The sequence below is a fragment of the Anolis sagrei genome, chromosome 4, assembly GCF_037176765.1.
Source record: "Anolis sagrei isolate rAnoSag1 chromosome 4, rAnoSag1.mat, whole genome shotgun sequence".
Taxonomy (NCBI): Eukaryota; Metazoa; Chordata; class Lepidosauria; order Squamata; family Dactyloidae; genus Anolis; species Anolis sagrei.
In genome coordinates this window covers 235,487,123-235,502,696 of record NC_090024.1, presented here as the reverse complement: position 1 = coordinate 235,502,696, position 15,574 = coordinate 235,487,123, and the positions used below count along the sequence as shown (strand labels likewise).

General features: G+C 40.0%; 1 protein-coding gene across 9 annotated transcripts in view; it reads right to left on the bottom strand.

The window, feature by feature from the left end:
* Positions 1-8,851: 8,851 nt before the first annotated feature.
* The window catches only part of ARFGAP1 (ADP ribosylation factor GTPase activating protein 1), a 34,573-nt gene continuing 27,850 nt past the window's right edge, over positions 8,852-15,574 (bottom strand). For 6 of the 9 annotated variants that reach the window (XM_060771950.2, XM_060771949.2, XM_060771952.2 and 3 more), the window contains 2 exons: positions 15,143-15,219; positions 8,852-13,829 (listed from right to left, as the gene is read on the bottom strand). In XM_060771950.2, coding sequence (XP_060627933.2) covers positions 13,472-13,829; positions 15,143-15,219 — 435 coding nt within the window. In that variant the 3' untranslated portion in view covers positions 8,852-13,471. The remainder of the gene's footprint in view (positions 13,830-15,142; positions 15,220-15,574) is intronic. The other 3 variants (XM_060771953.2, XM_060771957.2, XM_060771959.2) reach the window with 1 other exon arrangement.

The following is a 15,574-nucleotide window of genomic DNA, read 5'->3' as shown; positions in this document are numbered from 1 at the left end:
GATGCTGCTCCGCCTTGACTGTTGGCAGCCAGGTAGAGACACATGAAGCAAAGCAGGGTTTACCTCCCAAAGGAGCAAGTCAATGCAACAGGTCCTCAAGGGCAGCCCTTATCCAAGCAGAGCTTGGAAAAGTTGCTCTTCTCAGGACAACACCCAGAATCTCCAAAATGAGAAGCCCATAAGGTAATCTTTCCAAACTTTGCTCCACCGAGGAAAGTCAGATGGTTGTTGGAATCCTACAAGCATGATCTAGACAAAGCCAAGGTGGTGTAGCAATGAAGGTGCAGGACTGAGAGCCGGGACATCATGGGCCATATGAGTTTGTTTGAATTTTGGGATCTTCAATAGAAGGCTGACTCTCACCCCTTCCACTGTGTATTTAAGGAAGACACAGGCTTCTAACTGAACGTACGACACCCCTATTAAAGCAACTCCACTGGCTGCTGATAAGTTTCCAGTCCCAATGCAAGGTGCAGGTTATGACCTACAAGGCACTAAATGGTTCAGGCCCTGCCTATCTTCATGATCGCATCTCCCCCTATGAACCAGTTCAGGCTCTAAGAGAGGTCCTCCTCTCACTTCTCCCACCGTCGCAAGCATGGTTGGTGGCAATGAGGGAAAGAGCCTTCTTGGTGGTGGCCCCCTGACTTTGGAATGCCCTCCCCAGGGAGATTAGACTAACCCCCACTCTGTCCTCCTTCCGTAGGGACTTGAAAACCTGGATGTTCCAGCAAGTTTTCAAGAATTAGTTCCGAGGCCCAGTTCCCAGGTAATCAGATAGTACTCTGTTCTGCACTTCCACAGCTCTATAATGTGTTGTTTGCACTATTCCATACCCAGCCCTTTTATAGTTGGCCCATGTCCATTTAGTAACCCTGGCCATTTTGATGAACTTCTACTGATGGAGCTACAATGAAATGGGTATTTAATATTTTATCTTTAATGTATTTTAGTAGATTTTTTGAATTTTATGATGTTTTCAGTTGTTATTTTGTCTATCTGTTTAATTGGGTTGTGTTATATTGTTGAATGTTTTTATTTTGATATAATTGTTTATATGGCTTCTTTCTGGCAATTGAATATTTGCCTTACATGTTGGAAACCATCCTGAGTCCCTTTGGGGAGATAGGGCGGTATACAAGTAAAGATGATGATGATGATGATTATTATTATTATTAAGGTGGCTTTTTGAGTGGCTGCTTCCAGGAAGTGGATCTCCCAAAGGAGATGGCATTGACTTCATTTTTTTTCTTCTTCATTTGTCAGATGTGATGTGGTGGCAAAAAAGGCCAATGGGATTTTGGCCTGCATCAATAGGAGCATAGTGTCTAGATCTAGGGAAGTAATGCTACCCCTCTATTCTGCTTTGGTTAGACCACACCTGGAATATTGTGTCCAATTCTGGGAACCACAATTCAAGAGAGATATTGACAAGCTGGAATGTGTCCAGAGGAGGGCGACTGAAATGATCAAGGGTCTGGAGAACAAGCCATATGAGGAGCGGCATAAAGAGCTGGGCATGTTTAGCCTGAAGAAGAGAAGGCTGAGAGGAGATATGATAGCCATGTATAAATATGTGAGAGGAAGCCACAGGGAGGAGGGAGCAAGCTTGTTTTCTGCTTCCCTGGAGACTAGGACGTGGAACAATGGCTTCAAACTACAAGAGAGGAGATTCCATCTGAACATGAGGAAGAACTTACTGACTGTGAGAGTCGTTCAGCAATGGAACTCTCTGCCCTGGAGCGTGGTGGAGGCTCCTTCTTTGGAAGCTTTTAAGCAGAGGCTGGATGGCCATCTGTCAGGGGTGATTTGAATGCAATATTCCTGCTTCCTGGCAGGGGGTTGGACTGGATGGCCCATGAGGTCTCTTCCAACTCTTTGATACTATGATTCTATGAATGAAGTTAAACCCTTGTGCCGACAGGACTGAAGACTAACAGGTTTGAATCTGGGGAGAGTGCAGATCAGCTCCCTCTGTCAGCTCCAGCTCCCTATGTGGGGACATGAGAGAAGCCTCCCATAAGGATGGTAAAAACATCAAAACATCATCTGGCCATCCCCTGGGCAGCGTACTAGTAGATGGCCAATTCTCCCACACCAGAAGCAACTTGCAGTTTCTCAAGTCGCTCCTGTCATGGAAAAAAATCGTCAGAAAGGTTTCTGGATAGTAAATGGTGACAGGGAGGCACTATGAATTTTCCTTTTTCTGATATGTTACAGAATCATAAAATCCTAGAGCTGGAAGAGCTGTGGCATGACATTCTGCAATACTTGCTGAATTGAATACTATTTGTGTCTTAATATTTGCACTAAAATGTGCCATGCAAGGCCAGAAAGTTATTTTTGTTCTTTACAATATGTTCTGTCTACTTGAGCTTTATGAAACAAAATGCATAAAGGACCATCCACTCCAACTCCATGGAATACAACATTGAAGCACTCCTGACAGATGGTCCTCCAGCTTGTTTAAAAATCTCCAAAGAAGGGGACGCCATCATCCTCCCAGGCAGCATATTCTACTGCCAAACAGCTCTTACAGTTAAAAAGTTTTTCTTAATGCTTAGTTGGAATCACCAGGACCTACCTGTGGTGTTGCCCCTTTCTTGCTGCCTTCTCCAAGGGCTCCTTGACTTTTGCATTTGCCAGTTTCCAGAATTCGAACAAGGATAGCATCCAATGCCATTTTCATTGTGCAAAGCAATGAATAATGAATTCTGCAAAAGTGTAATCCAGCCACAAATATGACAACAGTTTTCACTTTCACTAAATTGGATTTAAGTCGAATCCCTCAAATGCCACTCTTGGTGAATTCCAGATTTTGTTGAAGGCCAGATAAATATTAGATGTTTCAAGAAACACAGAAAACCTTTCCCTAAAACAAAATACAACCAAAACAGGGTATCTTTGTGAGAATACATGCAGTACGTGATGTTAGCTGGATATGATTTTTCAATTAGCAGCCTAATATGGAAGGATAAACCAGATGCCCAGCTTAATTGCCTCAATTACAGTAGCTGTTACTGTCCACCAGAACCTGACTGTCTTATCCTTGCACATATAGTAATATTAAAAGATTGAGCAGACTGCCATTAGTGATGAAAAGTCTTGTTAGCCCACATAAGTCAATGCAGTATCCACATTTATTTTTTAAAAAACCAATAACCCAAAACCTTAGAATGAACCCAGTTGTATACTTTGTCACTGTAAAAAGTCTTGGTTAAATTGTGCACCTTGCAGGTTGATATCATAATATGCTGCATTAACAAGAATATAATTATAATCTATATAAATATATTTTTACACTTGTTACTCCTTCGTGTGAAAATGACTGGACACTTTTGCCAAATTTGGAACATGAAATTTAGGCAGTATGTTGTACATAAGACTGGGTGGGGGGGACATAGAGAGCCCTCCATTTTTTTTCCACTTATACATTAATTTCTACTTTTAAAACTGTTGCTAGGTGCCTTCAAATCAACTTCAGCTTATGGTCCCATTGTCCTCAACAGCTTTCTTGGTTCTTGCAGACTCAGACCTGTGTATTCCTCGACTGGGTCCTTCCATCAGGAATGGAGAAAATGGAAAAATGTGTCCTTCTCTGGATATGTTCCAGCTTGCCAATCTCCTTGATTTGTGGAACACAGAACTGGACAGTATTATTTCAAGTGAGGACTGATCAATACGAATAGAGTGGAACTAAGACTTCCCTCAATTTGGACCATTGTACTCCTTGAGTTCTTTGGTATAAGCATGCATTTAAAAGAAGGATAGGAAAGTGGGTTTTTTTCCATTTTTTTCCTTTTCTTTTGAGCTCTTGGGAAGTTTTCTCCAACACAAATTATTTTTTAAAAAACATTCTTGATATTTTAAAACTCAAAATTGTTTTGCCACCTGTTGACCCTTCCCCAACAGCTTTGGCCAAGGAGGTGCATTTGTTTCACAAGGAAGCTAACCACAAGACAGTAAATGGGATATGGAGGGAGTGATGTGTAGCATTCTTAGGTTTTAACCCCCAAATTAAGAACTTTGACCTAAAAGCAAGGTGCTGGATGCTGAAGCTGATGAACAACTGCATTGTATCCTGTCAGATCCCTAAAATCTGGAGGAAAGCAAGAGCCATCTCCATCTTGAAACCAGGCAAAGGCTGTAATGATCCAAAAAATCTATAGACCAGTTTCCTTGTTGTGCCATCTTTACATATTTCTGGAGCAACTTATTTTGCATAGAATTGTAGGGGGGAAATAGACCCATGCATGATTCCACAGTAAGCTGGCTTCAGGAAAGGCAAAAGCTACACATCAGAAGTGTTGAACCTGACTCAGCACATAGAAGATGGTTTTAAAAAGCAGCAGATTACAGGAACTGTCTTCATAGACCTATCAGCAGCTTATGACACTGTAAATCATCACCTTGTCCTGAGAAAAACTTACAAATATCAAAAAGGACTACCACCTCACCTGCTTTATAGGAAATCTGATACAAAACAGGAGCTAGGTTCTTGTGGGTTTTTTCGGGCTATATGGCCATGTTCTGGAGGCATTTTCTCCTGACGTTTCGCCTGCATCTATGGCAAGCATCCTCAGAGGTAGTGAGGTCTGTTGGAATTAGGAAAATGGGTTTATATATCTGTGGAATGACTGGGGTGGGGCTCTTCTCTTCAACAAAAGAGCTCTTCTCTTCAACAGGAGCTTTTTGTTGAATTCCAGGGGCCAGAGAAGCAGATGGTGAACATGGAAAAATGACCTGCCCCAGGAGAGCGTGCTTGCTCCATCAATATTTAACATTTACACAAATGTCAGCCATTGCCAGAAGGGACAGAGAGTTTCATCTATGCTGATGATCATGCCATCACCACCCAAGCAAGGAGCTTTGAAATGGTTGTATAGAAGCTCTCCAAAGCTTTAGGTGCTCTTACTGTCTATTACAGGGCAAAACAGCTGATTTCCAAGCCATCACAAACATGTGCTTTTCATCTTAAGAACAGACAAGCATCTTGATCTCTGAGGATTACTCCCAACCCAAGAAGTAATAGCTCTTTTTCTGATTTCAATCTATTTATTTCAGTGGTGTACAAAACTTGCCCCACAACCCGGTCTAACATAATTAAACACAAACCAGATGGAAAGCAATCACAAAAAAATCTATCCCCTTGCATCAAAAAGAGGTGAGCCAGTAACACGTTGATATTCTTTTTCTAAAATCTTCCATTCAGTCTGCTATTAAACTTTCAGAGAGATGCTGTGTATAGTACTTTGGAGGCAGACAAAATTATTCTGGCTTAAACTTTTACAAATTAGGGACCATTACATCTGAAAACCAACATTTTTTAAGACTTTATGCTGCCAGCAACCTCTGAAACCTGTCTCTATTGATAGTAAAAATACACCATCTGGTGGCCAGAAAGGAAACATAGTATACTGAATATTTCATACTATGAGCAAGGAACATTCAGTAATATAGTTCTATCTCTCCATTCTAAATAGCAATATTAGATATACATACAAAACATATTCATCTGTGCATTTTCATGTAGCATCTTTGAGAAAGAAGTTGCTTACATGTTTTTATAGATGAAAGCTTGTGCTGTCAGACATCTTTGAATTATGTATTGTTGAAGGCTTTCATGGCCGGAATCACTGGGTTGTTGTAGGTTTTTCGGGCTATATGGCCATGGTCTAGAGGCATTCTCTCCTGACGTTTCGCCTGCATCTATGGCAAGCATCCTCAGAGGTAGTGAGGTCTGTTGGAACTAGGAAAAAGGGTTTATATATCTGTGGAATGACCAGGGTGAGACAAATGATACTGGATTGTGGTTCAAACTATGAGACGACGTGAATGGCTGTTTGTATTATTGATATTGCTGATGTTTTTGATAATGATGTTTTTGGTTACTGCTAGATTGATATTTTAGATTGTGTCTTGAATTTTGAACCTTGTTTTTCTATGTTGTACACCGCTGTGAGTCGCCCCCGGGCTGAGAACAGCGGTATATAAGCAAAGTAAATAAATAAATAAATAAATAAATAAAGGGACTCTTGTCTGCTGGAGCTAGGTGTGAATGTTTCAACTGACCACCTTGATTAGCATATAATGGCTTAACAGTGCCTCGAGCAAACTTTTGTTGAGAGGTGATTAGATGTCCTTGTTTGTTTCCTCTGTGTTGTTGTGCTGTTGGACAATTTCAACAGAAAGGAGGAAACTATGAAATGAACAAAATCTGGCTACCAGTATTAAAGAAACTCTAAAATTACAACAGCACAACAACAGAGGGGAAACAAACAAGGACATCTAATCACCTCTCAACAAAAGTTTGCTCGAGGCACTGTCAGGCCATTATATGCTAATCAAGGTGGTCAGTTGAAACATTCACACCTAGCTCCAGCAGACAAGAGTCCTTTGTCTCACCCTGGTCATTCCACAGATATATAAACCCTTTTTCCTAGTTTCAATAGACCTCACTACCTCTGAGGATGCTTGCCATAGATGCAGGCGAAACGTCAGGAGAGAATGCCTCTAGACCATGGCCATATAGCCCAAAAAACCTACAACAACCCATCTTTGAATTAGTCTCCAAGATTCTGTAAGCTCTCTTTCCTCACCTTGAGTGTTCCAATGAACCTGTGAGCGAAGCCATAGGGAGTCATGCACTCCCAGTAGGGTCTCCCATGGCGGCAAGGTCACAGGGGAGTAAACAGAACAAGCACAGCCTGAAGACCTCAATGGCAGAATAGGCAAATGATAACATTGTACATGTTACATGGCTGATGGCAGATGAAGGCTGCCACAGATAAGAGGTCGTAGCGTTAACCATGCCATTGGATCTAAACCGCTTTCTGTGAAGACTGTTAGTCACTGTGCACTGATCTCCACACATAAAACAAATTCACACACAGATGTCTTCCAAGACAAAACAAAACCAGGAAAACTCCCATGGCGATCAGCAAATGGTGACGGGTAGGTCCATGAAATATGGAAGCCCCTAGCTATGGATGGACACATGGCCCGTGGATATGGATTCAGTCATCTTAGTTCCAGATCTGAGGCAGTTGACTGTCCAGCAGCTCTATCCATGACTGACTAGCCCTATTTAGGATCTATTCTGCTCACCCCATACAGGGAGGAGGCTAGAAAAGTTACCCTTAAACATAATCTGCTTATTTTGTCTATCCCTGACTATCATTCAGAGGGGTCACCACCTTGCAGTCAAAACAGGACCATCTACAAACGTCACTCTTTACTTCTGAAACAATTTCATCCACATTGCTTCCAAAAAATCTTGCAAATCTCTTGGGAGGACAGGTGGACAAACATTAGCGTTCTGAAAAAAGCAAAGACCACTAGCATTGCAAGTGAGGATCCTCTGCCATCAACTTCGTTGGACTGGCCATGTTGTCCAAATTCCCAATCACCATCTCCCAAAGTAGTCCTCCTAGATTGTTACCTTGTCATGGTGAGGGGCTTGCATGTTCCAACCTGTGGGCATAACAGTTGGTGTTGTGTACTCCCAGGAGGGGTTGCAGGGGAGGTTCCAGACCAAGCACTATCTGACCTCAACGGCAGATTGGGGAGAAGACAACATGGTACATTTTACAACAGCTGTGAAGGCAGATGGCTGCAACGGATTAGAATTTACCATCATCGTTTTAACCATGCTACTGGTTGGGACCCTCATTCTGTGATGACTGTGTGTTGTTGGCTGTGCACCGACCCCCACACATTAAAAAAAAACTCATGCACAGGTGTCTTCCAAGTTGACACTTGGAAGGCCACCATACTTGGACGAGGGATCACCTAAGTAAGTCCCAAAGTAGTTACTTTACTCTCAGCTCAAGAATGGAAAATGCACGGTTGGTGGACTACAAGGTTGGGTTTAAAGCTAACCTTAAAAAAGGTGGAATACACACAGGGAACTGGGAAGCCCTGGCCCTTGAATGTTCTAATTGGAGTTCAACTGTTCCAACAGTGCTGTGAATTTTGAAGAAGCACAAATAGTGGGAGAAACGTGCTAAGAGGAAAGTGCACCAAGCAAACCCTTGCTGGAAATGCCTTCCATCAGGAAATCTATATCTTATACATGATGAAAGACCATGTAGAATAAGTCTCTATAGTCACTTATAGACCCACCACCAAGACTCTACCCTTGGAAGACAATCTATATAATCTATCTATTGGCCATGAGTGATTGCCTATGATAACTGATACTCCATTCCAACACAGCTATATTTTTGTAAGCTTCAAGCATATTTTGTCCTTCTGAAAATCTGTGCAATCATGATGTATGTTTTATTTATCCCAGAAAATTATTTCAGTGCAAAATGCAGCAGCTAAACTGAACAGTTCATAATACTGAGAGCATATATGATTAATTTTGTATGAGAAAAAAATAGAACTTTAATGAAATTTTGAAAATTAGTAAATTACTGTTGGTTATGCCAACATTAGAAGTATAGGACACTTTTGTTATAAGTAAGGATTGTATTACATATTTCCATCAAAAAGAACATTGGAAATTAAATGTTTCACTTTTTCCATGGCTTCCTGCAAAAACCCCTTTTCAAGAATTTTATAATGCTATATTTTTGTGAATTTATCTTTTATAGTTCTATCTTTGTCGTTTTGGAAAATTCTTGCAATAAATAATACACTTTCTTCAGGTCTCACTTGGACCTCTGCATACACTCAAGTTGTAATACTAATGTAGAAAACTGAGCACATTACTGTTCAATACAGAACATAAGATGGTAGTGACCTACACAGTTCACATTCCTATCCAGATGGTCTTCTTTCACTCTATTTTTACTCTTCTAAAGCCCTCTAAAAGTAAACGAAAGTAGTCCTCAGACACTTTGAATTGCTTTGTTCCATTTCTCTTGCTTTATTGTTTTGTTTTTAAGATGACACAGTAGGTTCGAATCCTGAACCACTTTACAGAACAAGGAAGATTGCTCACTGCTCTTGTGAACGTCACAAACATACAGAAGAAAAATTGAAATGTTACCATGTTTCAGAACCCCCCTTCTCTCAAAGAAATAAAACAAAAAGAGTTCCAAAGAACAATTACTTCAAGCTAAAAGAGGAAGGTTAAGAATCCAGTGAAGTCTCTTGAAGCCATCCTTAGTACTCATAGCTTTTGGCAAAGTCCTCCACTGGTACTGGCCTCTACTTCGGTCATTGTGAGGTCTTGGTACTGGGAGACTGCACCTCTAAACCTTGCAATCTGGATTAAATTAAGATGAGTTTCACCCAACGGTTTTAAGTTATTGCACAAATTTACTACATCAAGACATTAAAAAATCTACCCATGGAATGTTAGAATGGGATCTGTGTATGTGTGTGCTGGATTGTTGTGGATTTAAACCGATCTTCCAGCAAGGCTGTACAGCAAAAGATTTTAAGGTATGAACCCTACCTTTTACACACAATTGTGTTCTTAGCAATGCTCAACGTTTACAACAATCCTGCAAGCATTGTTGATTTTGCTATAAGATTATAGTGTTTCAGATCTTGGAGGGAAGAATTAATTCTATCTGGATCAAGCCAATTTATTCCTTCCATTTTACTAATTTCAATTAAGATTCCCTCCTACTGCTTTTTGTGGAAATCACATGGGAAATTAAGACCACAGTGGAATCCACTCATTAGGTAGATTCTTGGAGCTTTATCAATCTACTATGGTAGTCATGTCCACAGATAAAGCAGCCCCCGGTGGCACAATACGTTAAACCGTTGTGCCAGCAGGACTGCTGACCGAAAGGTCAGTGGTTCGAAAGGTCAGCAGTTAGAATCCAGGGTGAGCTCCTGTCTGTCAGATCCAGCTTCTCATCCAGGGACATGAGAAAAGCCTCTCACAGGACGGTAAAATATCCAGGCATCCCCTGGGCAACATCCTTGCAGACAGCCAATTCTCTCACACCAGAAGCGACTTGCAGTTTCTCAAGTCACTCCTGACATGAAAAAAAAATGTCCACAACTGTTTGCTACAAATTCCATGAGTATTATCCACTCCACATTCCACTTCACACATGAGAAGGAAAAATACAACATCTGTACTGGCACTGAGAGAAGTAGAATAGTGGTAGCTAGATTTCAACTCAAGGAAATGGGAAGAATTCATATCATGAGGTCAAGACTGCGTGGATGAAGGAAGACTAGGTTACAGTTGTAGGATTTTGGGGCTGTTGGGTAGTTCAGAAATGTATGTCTTGTAATGCAACCACTTAATGCTACTGAGCTTTAATAAATACTGCATTGTAGGTTTATCTTAAATCTCGATGATAAAACTGACATTATTTCTAATGTTTCCAATTCCATATATTGAGAGCAACCCAAGACAGATGCGGAACTCCCAGGTATCCCCTAAAAGTACCTCTCTGCAAAATAAATAAATAAATTCGGAGAACAACTGAGGTACCAATGTAGTCCAATACCTGGGAAAAATAAACAGATCTACAAAATAACATAAGCCTACTTGCAAAAATGGAGCCTAGCATTAAAGCAACTCTTGGCTTCCTGGTCTGCTTCATGTTTTTCAAAGAAAGCTGCCTTTTAAAAGAGGGAGTTCTTAACAAGCACAATAAACTTTTAAATATCAACTGATGCCTCTACTTTCTGTGCATTGTCTCCCCTAAAAGGTAATATGACGAAACTGATCAAAAGGCATACATCTGATGCCTCTTTGCCAGTTTGATATAACCTACAGACTTTTCTCATTATGATCCTTAGAACAGGAATTAAGTCCGAGCTTAAGTCCAAACACGAGTTCAAAAAATATTAGGCAACAATATCACGGATAATTGTTAGCAATTAAAAGCAATAAAAATATTTCAGACTTCAAATTTTTCTGCTGTGCTACAGGCAACCAGAAAAATGGCAGTTTTGTAAAAAAAAAACTGTCTGTTCAGGAGACATCTGTCCTCTTAATATAAGGTCAACAACGTAAAGCCAAGGCAATGTTCAGGCCTGGCTATAATTGTGACTAAAGATAAATCAATTTTTTCAACAAGTATTTACTTTTTCTCACTCAGACCTTGATCACTATTTCATGATACAGGATATTTTAATCTTGCCATCCAATGTTTCCTGTGCATAATTTTACCAGGATAGCAGCTCTGTGATGCCATTTAAGAATCTGAACAGTGAAGGGGTGATTCAAAAGCATAGACAGTCTGAAATGACAAAAAATATTATATGACTAGGGAGAGGAAATGCAAAGCTCAGTTAGGCCACATCTATACTGTCATATAATGCAGTTTAACTACATTGAACTGCATTATATGGTAGTGCAAACTTATATAATCTAGTTCAATGCAGCTAAACTGCATTCGGAAACTATATGGCAGATGAGGCCTTAGAAAAACATAAGAAAATAGAAGTTCTTTTACATATATCTTTTGTTCATGAGACTGTATGAATATTTCATAAAGTGACAGAAAGTACAAGCATTCTCATAACTTAGGGACTCTCATAATAATTCATGTAGACAACGTAAGTATAGCTACAGTCTTTGAAATTTTTACCGCCAAATCATGAGAACAAGGATTTCACCCTCAAGTAGTACAGAAAACATGCATTGGTTTTCATGGCTGGAAATGTTTTAAGAGAACAGATTGAAAAATTAGGTATAAACTCCCATTATTCTCTAGATGTTGAACAATTCAACTAAGCTCCAATGTTATCAATACACAAAAAGAGTCACATGTTGGCAAGAATGGAAGCACCAACACTACGAATTTAACTCTCCTTGTGCTCAAATTTATTTATGCTTGTAAGGAGCAGCTGTACAAGGTCAGGCATTCTCAACACAAGACACAGGAGTCTGCCTGGCAGAAGGAAAGCACCTTTAAGGGTTTCTGAAGAAAAGGCAAGGACCATCTCACCACTGCTACCACCGGTTGACAGAAAGAGCACAATAAGATCAACCCTTCAGAAGAGAGAAGGGTGGAACAGAAACAACAGGAGAGAAGACCAGAAGATGATTTTAGTTGGCAGTTTTAAAGACTAGGAATTAAGTACAGCAGGACAAGCTGACACGATTGTATAACTTCACGAGATAGATATTGACATATTGAACAATACACAAGAACCCTAGTAAACTATTAATACTCAGTGGGTAATTCTGTGTGTAGACAATTATATACAGCAGATATCTTAAGCTGAACTCTGAGAAGTGGGAATTTAAGTCCATACCAAGGTCCATAAGAAGACCAGAGTTGTAGGCCCACACAGTTGACTTGACAATGTGGAGATCTTCTTGGGCAGAAATTCAAACATGTACAATGTAGGTTTGCAAACAAATGTCTATATCAATTTCTGAAAAGCCCATGTTGGCTTCAGCCAACTACACCATGATTCAAAGTTTTCCAGCATGTTCCCATGTCTCAATAGCCATACTGTACTGTTGCCCTTTAAACTTACAGGGATGACAAAATATCTGCTGTCCGCAGGCACAAGGAACATACTTTACAGAGGACTTTGTAGGAAGAAATACCTGAATTCTTCTCAAATGGCTGCAAAACTGTCCAACATGATGAAAGTTCCAATCTGACCACTCTTGATTACCTTCCTTCTAGTTTTTCAGAGAAGGAAGGAGAAGGAAACCTACCATAAAGTCTTGTAAACTGATTTTATTCATGTGTCCAAAGTTCTATTCTTTGTTTAATTATGGTGTTTATGATTTAATTAATATTGTTTAATTAGAATGATGCAGCTTGAGAATTTTGCTTTTGTCAGCTGGAGATCCTGTTCTGCCACATCTTACATACGTTGGCTATTCAAATGCATTCTAGTATCTGGGCAATTCTGGTAAAAAAAATGAAAAACTTTGAAGGAAACAAAAGAAAATCTGTTCTTCGATTTTACAAAAAGGAGATGTGTTACACTGTTGAAAACCACCAAGCGCAGGAGTTGGAAATGCCTCACTCTTGATTCCACGTTTCAGTTAGTTCTTCTTTGTCAAAGAATTAAAACAAGTGATAATGTCTCTATCAAACCTTAATAAATCAAAGAACTGCTTCAACAATGTCTTAATTACCATTTTGGCTTGATCCAAAGCCATCCCAGCAGCATCAGTCAGTGTTCACTAACCAAACGAAGGCTGCTGAGGGCTTTACTTGAGGCTCCAAAGAGAAGCTGGGCAATCCCGCAAGACTAGACATGCAATGCTGTGCTATGAAAGTATGCTTGCATGGGCTTGCTTCCTCCAAACTCTTGCTTTAAGGAAGTCCACATACAACAGCAGTACTAGTATACAAGGTCATTTCCATGGGAGAGATGTGTTCCCATATAGTAAAGTACAAGAAACTGCAAATAAAAGTGTCTGATGTTGTAGTTGTAAACAGAGTGGAAAGAAAATGGAACAGTAAAGCATGAGGTTTGAACAGGCCCAAAATGACAAGGATATGAATCCAGTTACATGGTAAATATTTCCAGAAGTATGACTTTCCCATTGCCTATGCTGGACAAGGACAGGTTTCTACCAGTTCTGGTTATCCCATCCTTCTTCAGCAGCTGATGGTGACTCTTTTGTTGTCTTCTTGGGAGCCTTTTTGGCTTTGTTCTCCCCTGCTGCATTCTCCCAGTTGGTCTCCCAGTTTTCCCAGCTGTCACTGTTACTGTTCTTGTTATTGGAGACTGTCCCTGAGCCCCAGACATCCCAACTATCCGAGCTCTTCTTCTCCATAGAATTGTCCACATAGGTCCAGCTATCACTGCTTGGGGACTTGTGAGGTTTGGGTGGATCCGAGTTGCCAAAGGTCTCCCAAAAACTGTGATCCACTGCATTGTTCTGGTAGCCTTCGCTGCTGTTCTGGTAGCTTTCTCCTTCAGGTGGCCTTTCGAGGAGGAAAATATAGCAAAACAAAAGCTAGTTAATTCACTGAAAACTGACAAAACATCCAGTGCTATCAGATTTTTGTTGACGGCTTTAAAAGAGGAGCACAGATATTCAAGGAGGACAGAGCTGCTAATATAATTCATAATGGCTCCATCCATAATGATGGGATGGGGCAGCAAATTCATAATAGATTATTGGTCCTCTATGTTTTACTGTGAGAACAAAGATAAATCTTGATGGAAAATTCTAAGCACATTTTCAAAATTGACAGAAATACTAGGTATATGTCCAATTAAAAGGCAGGATATAATTTTAAAAAACGAAGAATAATGGGTTATGGAAAAATGGGGTTGTCTGGGAAGACTGGAGTAAAACAATGAGAAAGTTATTGTCGAAGGCTTTAATGGCTGGAGTCACTGGGTTGTTGTAGGTTTTTTGGGCTATATGGCCATGTTGTAGAAGCATTTTCTCCTGACATTTCACCTGCATTTATGGCAAGCATCCTCAGAGGTTGTGCAACCTCACAACCTCTGAGGATGCTTGCCATAGATGCAGGCGAAACACCAGGAGAGAATGCTTCTACAATGTGGCCATATAGCCTGAAAAACCTACAACAACCCAATGAGCAAGTTATTTAGGTGGCAAGGGGAAGCTTGATGTATGGGATTAAACTCTGTACTTCTGAAGAATAGGGACACTATTTTCACATTCATCTGGCTGCATTTACACATACCACTAAAATAAATGAGAAGTTAATCAAGACTACTCCAGTGTCACTCATTTCTACTTCTTGTATGACTTAATCTGGATGCAACCCACTGTTAGTTCTTTCACATTTCTACTTTACTTGGGTTTTCAAATGTCATATTTGGCTCCTGGGTGTTTGGAAGGGGTACTCAAGAACAATCTAAGGGATAATGCATTTCTTCTGGGGAAAAATGTAGCTGCTTTATTATTGGTATGAAAACTTAGAGCTTTGTCACAGGGTAATCTTAGGAAAGTTACATTCTATCAGCCTCAGAGGAAGACAAACACCAACTCTTTCTGAACCGATTTTGCCAACGCTTGCCTTAGGGTTACTATGAGTTGGAAACAACTTAAAGATACACAACAATAAACCTCTACGAGAGTCTTTCCAAATGTTAAATAAAATATGAATGGATCTTACTTCCACTGAATTATAGCACAATCATCAATACAAAAATGGATTGGCTTTGTCTTTATATTCTCTATGAGAGAGAGGATATTAGGGTGTATTTATTTATTTATTTATTTATTATTTTATTTAATACAGGCACATCGGCAGGATACCTTTCAGAAGGCTCATCCGATTTCCCAGAAAAAAAAGTGGTAACATCTCGCCAGCCCTTACTACTTGCACCCTGGACCTGTGAAAAGCAACAAGGGGGAGGAAAAGCAAAGCCAAAGAAATATTAGCAAAATCTATTTCATACAGTATGACAAAAGGCAAGCAGGAAACTATACACATGTGCACCTTCCTTATCTGCCTCTTTTTTGAGAACCCAACAATACTTAAAAGAGCAGCACTTCATGGTTAACGTTTTAATTATGTCTCATAGTCTTTTTTCCTGTTGGATTTGATAACATTACTATTTCTGGTATCTACTAAATGGTGAAATGTTTTTAAAATGCAGCAATGAGCAAGGATTGTGTGTTGAATATATACGAGTACTAAGTGCTATGGCAAAGTTTTAAAAGGGCTCTGTGGCAAAGCAGTTTCTT